The sequence below is a fragment of the Pan troglodytes genome, chromosome 4 (assembly GCF_028858775.2).
Source record: "Pan troglodytes isolate AG18354 chromosome 4, NHGRI_mPanTro3-v2.0_pri, whole genome shotgun sequence".
In the NCBI taxonomy this organism is placed as follows: domain Eukaryota; kingdom Metazoa; phylum Chordata; class Mammalia; order Primates; family Hominidae; genus Pan; species Pan troglodytes.
In genome coordinates this window covers 129,413,946-129,427,192 of record NC_072402.2, presented here as the reverse complement: position 1 = coordinate 129,427,192, position 13,247 = coordinate 129,413,946, and the positions used below count along the sequence as shown (strand labels likewise).

At 36.4% G+C, this 13,247-nt stretch overlaps 1 protein-coding gene across 7 annotated transcripts in view; it reads left to right on the top strand.

Moving 5' to 3' along the window:
• FNIP1 (folliculin interacting protein 1) overlaps positions 1 to 12,978 on the top strand; it is a 149,147-nt gene extending 136,169 nt beyond the window's left edge. For all 7 annotated transcript variants that reach the window (XM_003339105.5, XM_003339104.5, XM_016953734.4 and 4 more), the window contains 3 exons: positions 2,743 to 2,940; positions 7,497 to 7,612; positions 9,936 to 12,978. In XM_003339105.5, coding sequence (XP_003339153.1) covers positions 2,743 to 2,940; positions 7,497 to 7,612; positions 9,936 to 10,014 — 393 coding nt within the window. In that variant the 3' untranslated portion in view covers positions 10,015 to 12,978. The remainder of the gene's footprint in view (positions 1 to 2,742; positions 2,941 to 7,496; positions 7,613 to 9,935) is intronic.
• The last annotated feature ends 269 nt before the right edge of the window (positions 12,979 to 13,247 follow it).

The following is a 13,247-nucleotide window of genomic DNA, read 5'->3' as shown; positions in this document are numbered from 1 at the left end:
TTCACCAGTAGTCCTATCTATACACTTCAATGTCATAGTCCTATGTCCCTTTCACTGCGAAACTCCCTATCACACAGATCCCACAATTGCCCTCCTCTACTTCCCAGCACTTGGTTTCTGCTTCATCAGTAACACATTTTTTTTTTTAAAGCTAGATGTATTTATTTTGATCTCCCTCACAAGTCTATGAGTTCTGTTGTCTTTGTTTCTTTAGTTTCCAGGAAAGAGCTTTATTCAGAGTAGTTGTTCATTAACTAGGCAAAGGAATATCATTTGAGGATGCCAAACCTGGGCTTATCCAGGAGTAAACTTTTGTCCTTATTGTGGTACCTTATCCTAATTGTAGTAACATTAAAAGTTAGAGAGGAAAAGCCATTGGTCTCAGTATTTCATATTATAGTTTTAATCTCAGTCTTTTTGCTGCTATTCCATTTGGCCAGTAGTAAAAAAAAATCCTTACCTTTCCAAATACAGAAAAATATTAAAGGTAGGGTCACTATCTGTTTCTGGCAGACATGCTGTGTACTTAATTGTCATTTTTGGTCTTTGTTTGTAAACCGGGGGAAGGTAAGGACATAGCCATATGCCTTGTGGCTCTTTCATGACTATGTATATATGAGTCAAAATATTATTTTTCACTGTCTTAACATTTTTAACAATGAAAGTAAATGCTTGTGATAAAAATTCAAACAATAAGGGCTGGGTGCAGTGGCTCACGCCTGTAATCCCAGCACTTTGGGAGGCCAAGGTAGGTGGATTGCGAGGTCAGGAGTTCGAGACCAGCCTGACCTACATGGTGAAACCCTGTCTCTACTAAAAGTACAAAAATTAGCCGGGCGTGGTGGCACACACCTGTAATCCCAGCTACTCAGGAGGCTGAGGCAGGAGAATCACTTGAACCCGGGAGGTGGAGGTTGCGGTGAGCTGAGATCACGCCACTGTACTCCAGCCTAGGCTGGTGACAGAGTGAGACTGTCTCAAAAAAATAAATAAAAATTTAAAAATTCAAACAGTATAAAGATATACAGAGTAAAAAGTAGAAGTCCTTCATACTCTTAACATTCTTGCTTCACAGAGATCTTCAATACTTCATACTTGATTTGAGTATTTTCTTTCTTTTTTCTATACACTTTCATTTAGATGTAGATCTGAATTTTTAGAAACATAACTGTATGTATAGTGCCTTTTTTTTTTTTTTTTTGAGACGGAATTTCGCTCTTGTTGCCCAGGCTAGAGTGCAATGGCACGATCTCAGCTCACTGCAACCTCTGCCTCCCGGGTTCAAGCCATTCTCCTGCCTCAGCCTCCCAAGTAGCTGGGATTACAGGCATCTGCCACCATGCCCGGCTAATTTTTTGTATTTTTAGTAGAGTTGGGGTTTCACCATATTGGCCAGGTTGGTCTCAAACTCCTGACCTTAGGTGATCGGTCCACCTTGGCCTCCCAAAGTGCCTGCATTATAGGCGTGAGCTACCACGCCCAGCCTGAATTTTTTTTTTTTTCACTTAACAATGTGTCTTGGAGAACCCTGTTAGTATATTTTGATGTGTCCCATTTTTAACTGCTGTATTCATACTCTGGACAGATGTCTTAGTCAAACAGAAAAATCTAATTCATGTAGGCAGCAAAGCACTTCATGACATCAAGGAATACCTTCTCTGGTGCTGAGGGATATTAATGCCTGACATATTGGGATAGTTAGCACAGAATCTTACCATTGACTTATTTGTGTGAATAAGTCTTGTTTCTTTGTTGTTGTTGTTGTTTGTGTTTTTTTTAAGACAGGGTCTTACTCTTTGACCCACACTGGAGGGCTGTGGCACGGTTTTAGATCACTGCAATCTTGAATTCTTGGGTTCAAGCAATCATCCCACCTCAGCCTCCTAAGTAGCTGGGATCACAGGTGCATGCCACCATTCCTGGCTGATTTTTTAGATTTTTTTGTAGAGACGAGGTCTGGCTATGTTGCTCAGGCTAGTCTCAAGCTCTTGGCCTTAAGCAGTCCTCCCACCTCAGCCTCCCAGTGTGCTGGGATTATATAGATGTGAGCCATGTCATCTGTCCTGTCCTGTCCTGTTCTGTTTTTAAAATGTTTGTCTCAGGCCAGGTGCAGTGTCTCACACCTGTAATCCCAACACTTTGGGAGGCTGAGGTGGGTGGATCACAAGGTTAGGAGATCGAGACCATGGTGAAACCCCATCTCTACTAAAATACAAAAAATTAGTCAGGCGTGGTGGCGTGTGCCTGTAGTCCCAGCTACTTGGGAGGCTGAGGCAGGGGAATGGCTTGAACCTGGGAGGCGGAGGTTGCAGTGAGCTGAGATTGCACCACTGCACTCCAGCCTGGCTACAGAGCAAGACTCTGTCTGAAAATAAAATAAAATAAAATGTTTGTCTCTTTCAGGGTAAAAAAACATTTTCTTTCAATTGCCTGGCACATAGTAGACACTTAATACATTTGTCAAATTAATGAATGATCAAAAGACTGTTGAAAGTTAAGTTCTGGACTAAATAATACAAAGTCCTTATAATGAATACAAAGTCTCAATCTACGATGATATCTATAATATGTCTCAGGGTATTTGTTAATGAGTTAATTATTATTCTTGGTCAAGGAGATATTGAAATATTGAAGTTTAATTTTTTTTTCTGTTTTTGTTTAGTAAACCTTCATTGCTGAATTACCATTATCTTTGGAAACTTCATTTGCTAAACATAAGATGAATTATTCTTTTATTTCCAGCATCCAGTTTTGGATGAACCAATAGCAGAAGCTGTCTGTATTATAGCTGACATGGATAAATGGACTGTTCAAGTGGCCAGTAGCCAGAGACGAGTGACAGATAATAAATTGGGAAAAGAAGTATTGGTTTCCAGTCTTGTTTCCAATCTGCTTCATTCCACACTTCAGCTTTATAAGCATAACTTGTCTCCAAATTTTGTAAGTATGTGTAACACTGCTTGCATTACTTTAAGCACTGCTTAAAGCTTTCATCATTGTTTTTTCTGAAAAAAAGCTGTTAGGGACTGAATGTTTGTGTCATTACCCGAACTCATATATTGAAGCCCTAATTCCCAGTGTGACAGTATTTGGAGATAGGATCTTTGGGAGGTATCTAAGGTAAGATTAGATCTTGAGGGTGGGGTGATCTGATGGTATTAGTGGCCTAAGAAGATGAGGAAGAGAAAGATTGTTCTGTCTCCACCATGTGAGGACACAGTGAGAAAACAGCTGTCTGCCAGCAGGAAGAGAGCCCTTACCAGAACCCAACCATGCTTGCACCTTGGTCTTGGATTTGTAGCTTCCAGAACTGTGAGAAAATAAATATCTGGGGTTTTTTGTTTGAGACAGTGTCTTAATCCCATCACCTGGGTTGGAGCACAGTAGTGCAATCTTGGTTCACTGCAGCCTCAACTTCTTGGGCTCAGGTGATCCTCCTGCCTTAGCCTGCTGAGTAGCAGGAACTACAGGCACGTGCTACCACGCCTGACTAATATTTTGCATTTTTTTAGTAGAGATGGCATTTTGCCCCATTGCCCAGGCTGGTCTCAGACTTCTGGGCTCAAGTGTTCCTCCTGCCCCAGCCTCCCAAAGTGCTGAGATCACAGGCATGAGCCACCATTCCCAGCTATATATCTGTTTTTTTTTTTAATCCATCCAGTTTATGATACTTTGTTATGGCAGCCCAAGCTAAGACAGAAGGGGTTGTGTACATGTCTGTATGTTCTGATTTCAGCAGCCAGAATTTTTGATCATGTGTGGTATAGTCATGCAACATCTCCCAGCTTTGTGTAGAATGCCAGTACATTCTGGATCCTCATTGTCATGTCAGGACTTTTATTGATCTCTTTATAATACTGGTAACCTCTTTCTAAAGATCCCATTTCCAACTTTCAAGGTTCTTTCTTTCACTTATTAGGAGAACTATAACATACCATAGTTAAAAAGCTCTGTAGTTCAAGATGATAAAGGATATCTATGACAAACCCATAGCCAACATCACACTAAGTGGTGGAAGACTGAAAGTATTTCCCTAAGATTAGGAAAAAGACAATGAGACCCACTTTCCCTACTTCTGTTCAACATGCTACTGAGAGTTTTAGCCAGAGCAATCAGGCAAGAAAAATACAAAAGACTTCAAGATTGGAAAAGAGGAAATAAAATTATCTCTGTTTGCAGATGACATGATCTTCTCATACATAGAAAACATAAAGATTCCACAGAAAACTGGTAGAGCTAATAAGCAAATTAAGCAGATTTGCATAATACAAAACCCATAAAAATAAGTTGCATTTCTATATACTTATTCGAACAATGAACACTCTGAAAAGAAAACTAAGAAAACAATTCCACTTACAATAGCACCAAAAAGAATAAATTACTTAGGAACAAATTTAGGGAGACAAAAGACTCCCTTGTACACTATAAGGTATAAAACATTATTGATAGAAATTAAGGACATATATAAATGAAAGCACTTCCCATGCTCATGGATTGAAAGACTTAATATTATTAGGATATCATTACTACTCAAAGTTATCTACAGATTGAATGTAATCCCTATCAAAATCCAATTGATATTTTTTGCAGAAATAGAAAAACCCATCTTAAAATACATTAAGAATCTCGAGAGACCCCAAAGAGGTAAAACAATCTTGAAAAACAACAGTGTTGGTAGATTTCACATTTCTTGATTTCAAAACTTATTACAAAGCTACAGTAATCAAAACATTGTGCTACTGGCATAAGGACAGGTATATAGACCAATGGAATAGAATGGAGATCCTAAAAGTTAACCCTCACATATAAGTTTAATTGATTTTCAACAAAAGTGCCAAGACCATTCAACAGGGAAAGGAGTCTTTTCAACAAAAGATGCTGGATAGCCACATACAAAAGAATTATGCCACGTACAGAAATGAACTCCAAATGGATCAAAGATTTAAGAGCTAAAACTATAAAACTTACAAGAAAACCTAGGGGATAATATTTGTGACATTGGATATGACAGTGACTTCTTGAATTTGAAACCAAAAGCATAGGTAACAAAAGTAAAAAAATAGATAAATTGGATTTCATCAAATTAAAAACTTTTGTTTATTAGCTATCAACAGAGTGAAAAGACAACCTATAAAATAGAAAATATTTGCAAATCATATATCTCAAAAGGGATTGATACTCAGAATATATAAATAACTCCTACAACTCAACAGGAAAAAAATAATTGAATTAAAAAATGGCAAAGGACTTGAATAGACATTTTGCCAAAGAAAATATACAAATGGCCAATAAGCACATGAAAATATGCTCAACATCATTAGTCATTAGGGAAATGCTAATAAAACCACAGTGAGCTGCTATTCAATACCTGTAAGGATGACTATGATAAAAAGAATCCACAAAAATTAGTAAGTATTGACCAAGATGTGGTGACCTTGGAACCCTCATGCATTGTTGATGGTAATGTAAAATGGTGCTGGAGCCGTGGAAAAGTTTGGCTGTTCCTCAAAAAGTTTAACATTGTATATTACCATATGATCTATTAATTCCACTTCTGCGTTTCTACTCAAAACAATTAAAAGCAGGGATTCAGGCAGTATATACTCTTGTTCATAGAAACATTATTCTCAATCGCCAAACGTTAGAAATAACCCAAGCATCCATCAGCAAATGAATGGATAAACAAAATGTGGTATAATATATACAATGCAATATTTATTCAGCCATGAAAAGGACTGAAATTCTAATACATGCTAAAACATGGATGAACCTCATAAGCATTATGCTAAGTGAAATAAACTAGACACAAAAGGACAAATATTGTATGATTCCACTTATATGAGATACCACAAATAGGCAGATTCATAGAGACTGAATCTAAAATAGTGGTTACCAGGGGCTGCAGGTAAGAAGAGAATAAGGAGTTATTGTTTAATGAGTACAGAGTTTTTGAGATGATAAAATGTTCTGGAAATGGATGGTGGTGATGGTTGCACAACATCGAATGCTCTTAGGACTATAGAATTATATACTGTAAAGTGGTCAATATAGTAAATTATATTACATATTTTATATCTACATATATTCTGCAGTTAAAATTTTCTTATGGCATTATCAGCCTAAAGCATTGTGAAAAAACATACACTATAAAACCACAACCATTTGGTTGTGTTTTACAATAATAAAGTAGATTTTTATTAGGAGCTTTTAATAACTGATTTTCATTGGAAAGGAACACTCTGTATGAATTTAATGTTTAGCACCTGAAACTTCTGTTTTTTCCTCAAACATGTTTAGCATCAATTCACATGATAAATCACCTATTTTAGTAAATTGAGCAAGTTAATTGACATTAAACAAAATGTATGTGTTTCAGGTTTTTTTTTTTTTTTTTGTAACTTTTGTCACCCAGGCTGAATTGCAGTAGTAATCATGGCTCAATGCACCCTCAAAACCCCTGGGCTCAAGTAGCTAAGACTACAGGCACGTGCCACCATGCTCGGCTAATTCTTTTTTTTTTTTTTTTTTAATTTTTGTAGAGACAGAGTCTCACTGTGTTGCCCAGGCTGATCTCGAACTCCTGGCCTCAGATGATCCTCCTGCCTCCACCTCCCAGAATGTTGCGATTACAAGTATGAGCCACCATGCCCAGATGTGTTTTAATTTTCAGTCTTTCAGCTTAGAAATTGGGGAACCACATAGCATTCTTTGTGAACTTTTGCAAACTGTTTTTTATTCTCCACAGGAGAATACATCCTTTCCTATGTAAATACATTTGAAAAGTATTAATTTATAAAAATTTTATATTTATCAAATTTGAAATAAAAACATAGTGAAAAAAGTTTTGGAAATGGATAGTAGTGACGGTTGCACAACATTTTGAATGTACTTAGTGCCACTGAAGTATATTTAAAAATGGTTAAAAAGGGCTGGACATGGTGGCTCACATTTGTAATCCCAGAACTTTGGAGGCTGAGGTGGGTGGATCACCTGAGGTCAGGAGTTTGAGACCAGCCTGGCCAACGTGGTGAAACCCCATCTCTATTAAAAATATAAAAGAAATTAGCCGGGTGTGGTGCGCATGGCTGTAGTCCCAGCTACTCAGGAGACTGAGGCAGGAGAATTGCTTGAACCCGGGAGGCGGAAGTTGCAGTGAGCTGTGGTCGCGCTTTGCACTCCAGCCTGGTTAACAGAGCAAGACTCCATCTCAAAAACAAACAACAAACAAAAAATGGTTAAAAGGGCAAATTGTATGTGTATTTTTGCACAGTTAAAAAAAAAAAAAGACGCTGTAGAAGCTAATCTTTGATATGAGCCAGAAAAAGTTTCACTTCTCTTTTTAGCTCAAACTACATACTTTAAAAATGTGCTCCAAATTTTAGTTCATATTGAAATAAACAAACAGAATTGTCAAAAACATTATGTTTTGGAGTTCGCCATGACTGAGAGTTGCAAACTGTTTTCTGACGTGGTTCTTGGTTCCTCCCTAACTGCAGTGTGTAATGCATCTTGAAGACCGGTTGCAGGAGCTATACTTCAAAAGTAAAATGCTGTCTGAATACCTGAGGGGGCAGATGCGTGTTCATGTCAAGGAGCTGGGAGTGGTTCTGGGGTATGTTAATGGTTTCTTTTTTGGCTTTGCTTTCATTGCCCTGTCATCAGGCAAGGAATGTTCCTCAGAATTGCCCTTTTTCCTTTTACATGTCTTCTCCTATTAGAAGCTGGAGGCTGTTATCATTTAGGTTGCCCTGTACCATGTAATAGCAGGTTCCCTGTCATCCACTAATCTGAAAGGCATTATCCCTTGTGCCATTACGTACAGTAGGTTGAGAATTTAATCACAATGAATTAAAATCTGAATTTTTGTCTCAGAAACATAAGTACATACTCATTTATTAAATATGTTGCAAACTCATTATTCCAAGTATCTGCCCTGCCTTCCACATGAGCTGATTGAGGTAACAGAAGTCTGTAGATGGTAATACGTTATCCATATATTACTCCTTCCCCCCCATTAACTATATATTATGTCTGTCTACTCTGCATTATTCTCTGGCAGAAAACAGTTATCAAAAATGCTTACTGAAGGAGGAATGGGAAGTTGGTAGGGGGGGCATAATATAGCCCTATTTCATTATGTTCTGTGGTCACTTTTCTTGTGTTCTCTGGCCACTTTAGGTGGGTTCATATGAATGATTTCTTGAAATGTCATTAAAGAAAGCAAAACAAGCTAGAACTTTTATCTAATTTGGCTTTTATGATGGGAAAAGAAACCAATATCACTGAGAACCTACTGTATGTCAAACCACATGAAAATTTTTTACTAGTGTTATTTCTTCATTCTTAACTATCATCCTGCAGTGTGTAGGCAGTGTTATCCAGGTTGGAAACAGATGATTCTGAAGTTAACATGCCAGATGTCACACACTGGTAGGACTAATTAGGGATTTGAATGACTCTATATCTTTTTTACTTTAGACCCTATTTATATTCTGTAGTACCACACTGTTGGTCCAGACTTGATGATTTTGACTTGAGTTATACAGAGAGAATTGTTCTCCAGTATTTGGAAAATCGGTAACAGGATATAACCTTGTTTTTCTGGGAAGTGAGGTGTGTGTTTAATGCCTTTATGTAAAAATATTTAAGACAAGTTTTAAAAAGTAACATAAATGTAACCAAAATTCACAGTGCATTTTGGCATACAATGAAAAGTAAGTCATTGTCTTCTTCCCCCAACTTCCAACCCCTACTCAAACACTGTTAACAGATTTTGTAGAATTTTTAAATGAATATTATTTAAAAATCTAAGTTGAGTTATACTCTTGTGTCCTTGTACAACTTGCCTTTTACTATATCTTGAATGTTCATATAAGCACATAATAATCTCATTCTTCCTAATGGCTGTCTAGCATTCCCTTATATGTTGGAATTTAGATTATTTTTAGTTTTTTGCTACTATAAACCAGTGCCAGACTGAATATAAGTCTCTGACATTTGTAGGATAAATTCCTTGAAATAGAATTTTTGGTTAAAGGGCCTGTATTGATAGATAGTTTGACAGATTATACTGAATACTCTCCAGAAAGTTTCAAAATGAATTCCCACAAACAGTAAGAGGCACTCTTCTCACTACTGGCTATTACCAGATTTGATCTTTGCTAGGCTACTATCTAAAAAATGGTATCTGATTTTATTCACATTTCTCTAACCATGAGGGAGTCTGATTAATATTTTCTATGTTGATTGGCCATTTTTCTTTTCCTATAAATTTGTGGTAGGATGTATTTTGAAGTAGCTCCCATTACTTCCAATACATCTTATTATAGAAACATTTGAATCCAAAACAATCTGGGTACACATGATTATTCTTTGTTTTTTTTTTTTTTGAGACAGGGTCTTGCTCTGTTGCCCTGCTGTTGGTACATAGCTGACTTCAGCCTCAACCTCCCAGGCTCAAGAGATCTTTCTGCCTCAGCTTCCAGAGTAGCTGGTACCACGGGCACACACCACCATGCCCAGCTAGTTTTTAAAATTTTTTTGTGGAGACAGGGTCTCATTATCTTGCTTAGGTTGGTCTTCAACTCCTGGGCTTAAGCGATCCTCCCAACTAGGCCTCCCAAAGTGTTGGGATTACAGGCACGAGTCACCTCACCCAGCTATTATAACACTAGATTGCAGTTGTTAGTCATTGTGCCATGCCCCAGTTCATGTTCCATCAGCATGTCATTGAGACACTTTCCTACGTTTATGATGTTGTTACTCATATCTGTAGTTCTGTGTTTTATTTACTGAAAATTTTTCCTTTTGGCCAGAGTGGCCTAGCTCCTTAACCGTTGAGGTATAGTGACCTTACAGTTGGTGGTCATTGCCTGTAGAGTTCATGTCCTCAGTACAGAAAATCAAAACTGACATTTTTTTCCCCTTTATTTCAGGATTGAATCCAGTGATCTTCCACTTCTGGCTGCTGTAGCAAGCACTCACTCTCCATATGTTGCACAAATACTCCTTTAATATACCTAAAAATTGTTAGAAATTGGTGGGAAAATAGGTAGAAACCAAGGAAGCAGACACAACATGCATTTATGGAGATTCTTTTTCCCTTTTAGACTTCCATCTGAATGAGTCAGTCACCAGGGTATTCTGCATAGCATTGTATATTCTATGTATGTCAGATGGCTTTTTCTTTTTGACTGGACTTTTGGGTGGTGGTAGATTTTTAAACAAATGAAATTAAAGCAACAATAATTTTGAAGCATTTGAAAAAGCCAAAGTGTATGGTAGAAATTTCTACAAAATGAATATTATCAAGAGTTTCATGTGATCACTGCAGTGTTGTCACAGCTCATAAATAGCAACAATGTCTCATGATTTAATGGCTCAGAAATAGTTATTCATTAGTTTTTAATTTTTAATTTCTAAGGTACAGAGATCTATAAAACCTTGATTATTTGTTAGTTTTGCAATTCAAAACAGCTAATGTCTGGTTATTTCTCAAAGTAAGTATTTTAAACAGCCTGTTAATTATAAGAAACTCAGAATAATGAGTGTAAATGTGTTATGTTATCCACCCAAGTGTACATATGTACTTATTTTTTTTTAAAAAGCAGAAATAGAAATACAAGATTGGTAAACATGCCTTTAAAAAATATATATTTTCAACTAGTATTGTCTATAATGCTGAAATATTACTTATTGGTGATTTTTCTGTTTCACACACTCTAAAATATAAGTAAAGCCAAGCTTTTTTTTTAAGGCTGAGATTCCCAAAATGAGAATACTACTTTATACCATTTGTTTATAAGTATGAACTGTTCTTATAAATATTAATATTTACATATTCACTAATTTAACATAAATGAAAATTAGGATTAAAAATTGCACCAAAGCATCGGCAAAAACAATACTATATTCTTTAAAAGTGCTCAGGTAGCCAAGGCCCTTGCTTTTGGTATCAACCCTCATGAACCCATAGGAGCTGAATATTTGTTTCACTGCTTAATAATCCTCAATTTACACTATTCATAACTCTTAAAATTATTCTTTTTTTCTAAGAGCCCCTCCCTTCCAAAAGTGTATTTTTTTCAAAGATTTTCACTTCTCAATTGTTGCCTTTGTACATACTATAGAGTGTTGCTTGTAAGAAAGGCTAATATGGAACCAAACTCTTGTAAGTAATGTAAATAGAAAGGTGGGTGGATAAAGTTTTCAATACTTTCTACTACCTCAGTTTACTTGAGTACTACATTATAGTTTATTCTTTGCTTATCTGGTCTAAGAGACTTTTAATGCTAGTAGTAAAGTTGGTTTCTGCTTTCATTGACTATTTTCATCATAATTTCATCATTGATTAAAAAAAGAAAACCACTTGTTTATTCAGTTATTAAATATATTTACTATATAACACATCCATTCTTGCTGTTTAAATTTTCAATAGTTAATGGAAAGTTGTCTTTGACCTTGAATTTACAGCATTGGGTCACATTTTGCCTTGCTGTGTATGTATTCAAGAGACTTCCAACTAGACAAAGAAAAAATTGTTGTTTTAATGGAATGTAAACCTGAAATTGGTGTGTCTGCAATCTGTTTGGCCCATGACCTTTTACCTAGTCCCAGTTATTACCTGAGTCTCCCATGGATGACTTGCTGCCAAGGAGTGTTTGTGGATATATTTTCTTTGGCTTAATTTTCTTATTCTGTGCATTAACAAAATTATCCAGTTGTCTGATTTTGGAATTCTATGAGTCAATCTTTTTGGCAGAATTCAGAATATTAAAAAGTTCATACATTTGCGGGCCATTGTACCTTTTTTTTTTTTTTTTTTGACGGAGTTTCACTCTTGTTACCCAGGCTGGAGTGCAATGGTGCGATCTCAGCTCACTGCAACCTCCGCCTCCCAGGTTCAAGTGATTCTCCTGCCTCAGCCCCCAAGTAGCTGGGATTACAAGTGTGCGTCACCATACCCAGCTAATTTTTTATTTTTAGTAGAGATGAGATTTCACCATGTGTTGGTCAGGCTGGTCTTGAACTCCTGAACTCAAGTGATCCACCTGCCTCGACCTCCCAAAGTACTGGGATTACAGGCGTGAGCCACTGTGCCCAGCCTTGTACTTTTTTTTTTTTTTAATTGTAGCTCTGTATAGCAGTTGGATAATGTCTGGGTGTTCCTTAACCATCAAACTGTTCTTTATTTAAAATGTTTAATTACCGTTTAGAAATTCTAGTCCTCAATAAGTGGGTGGCTCATGCTATTGTTGTTCCTAAAGCTAAGCTTTGCTGGGAAGGAAATGACCTATAGTTTCTTAAAGAATCATTAATCCTTATAGGATTCCTGAGTTACTGTTTTTTTCCTCCCCACTGCTTCCCATTCCTGAGTTTTGTAATTCCTAATCCTTCTGTAATTTCTATTACCTTCATCATAGTCATTCTTTCCTTACGCAAAGCCCAAGGAATGAGCTGCTGCTACTTTAAAGTGTGGTCATTATGATGAATATGAAAAGAGTTTTGGCTTGTTCTAAATAATTTTTACAAGTTATGGTACAGACAGTTGTTACATATCAAAAAAAACCTGTTTATTGAAACAGGAAATAAAAAGGGATCTTTTACATTATAGAATTAAAACTAATTTTTTCTTGTATATAAACTAATTGGTTTGATTTTACATATTTCTGGCTTTTATTAATATGTCTTAATTTTGAGTTTGAAAATGTTAAGTGCAATAAAAACATACTAGTACAGATGTTGTTTTGTTCCAATTGGCATACTCTGGGGATGATCACTTAAAAAAACAGATTTTACATAATGCCTACTTCTGGTAGATGTCTTATGAGATTGTTCTGCTTTTTCTAAGTTACTTAGATGTTGGATATGTACATAGTTGTTTCTTGTTCTGTATACATTTCTCAAATGTACACTTGTATTATAATAACCTCCCAGTTCTAGGGGATATTTGTGCAATAAATACACATGTCAACTTGATGGATGGTGTTGGTCTGTCTTTCATATATTAAGGTATACGTAACATGGGCTGATGTCTGTCCAGACATCAGATGACAGAAGTTATGGACTGATATAACTTCTGTCAAACTTAGAAGTTTGACACTTCTAAGGATGTGACCTTTCCTCATTGGTATTTACATATTGGTAATTTAATAGAATCTACTACATGAGGTGGTTGTGAGAATCAAGTGAAATAATGAATGTTAAGGATTTAGCTCAGTACTGGCATACTCCAAGTGCTAAATAAT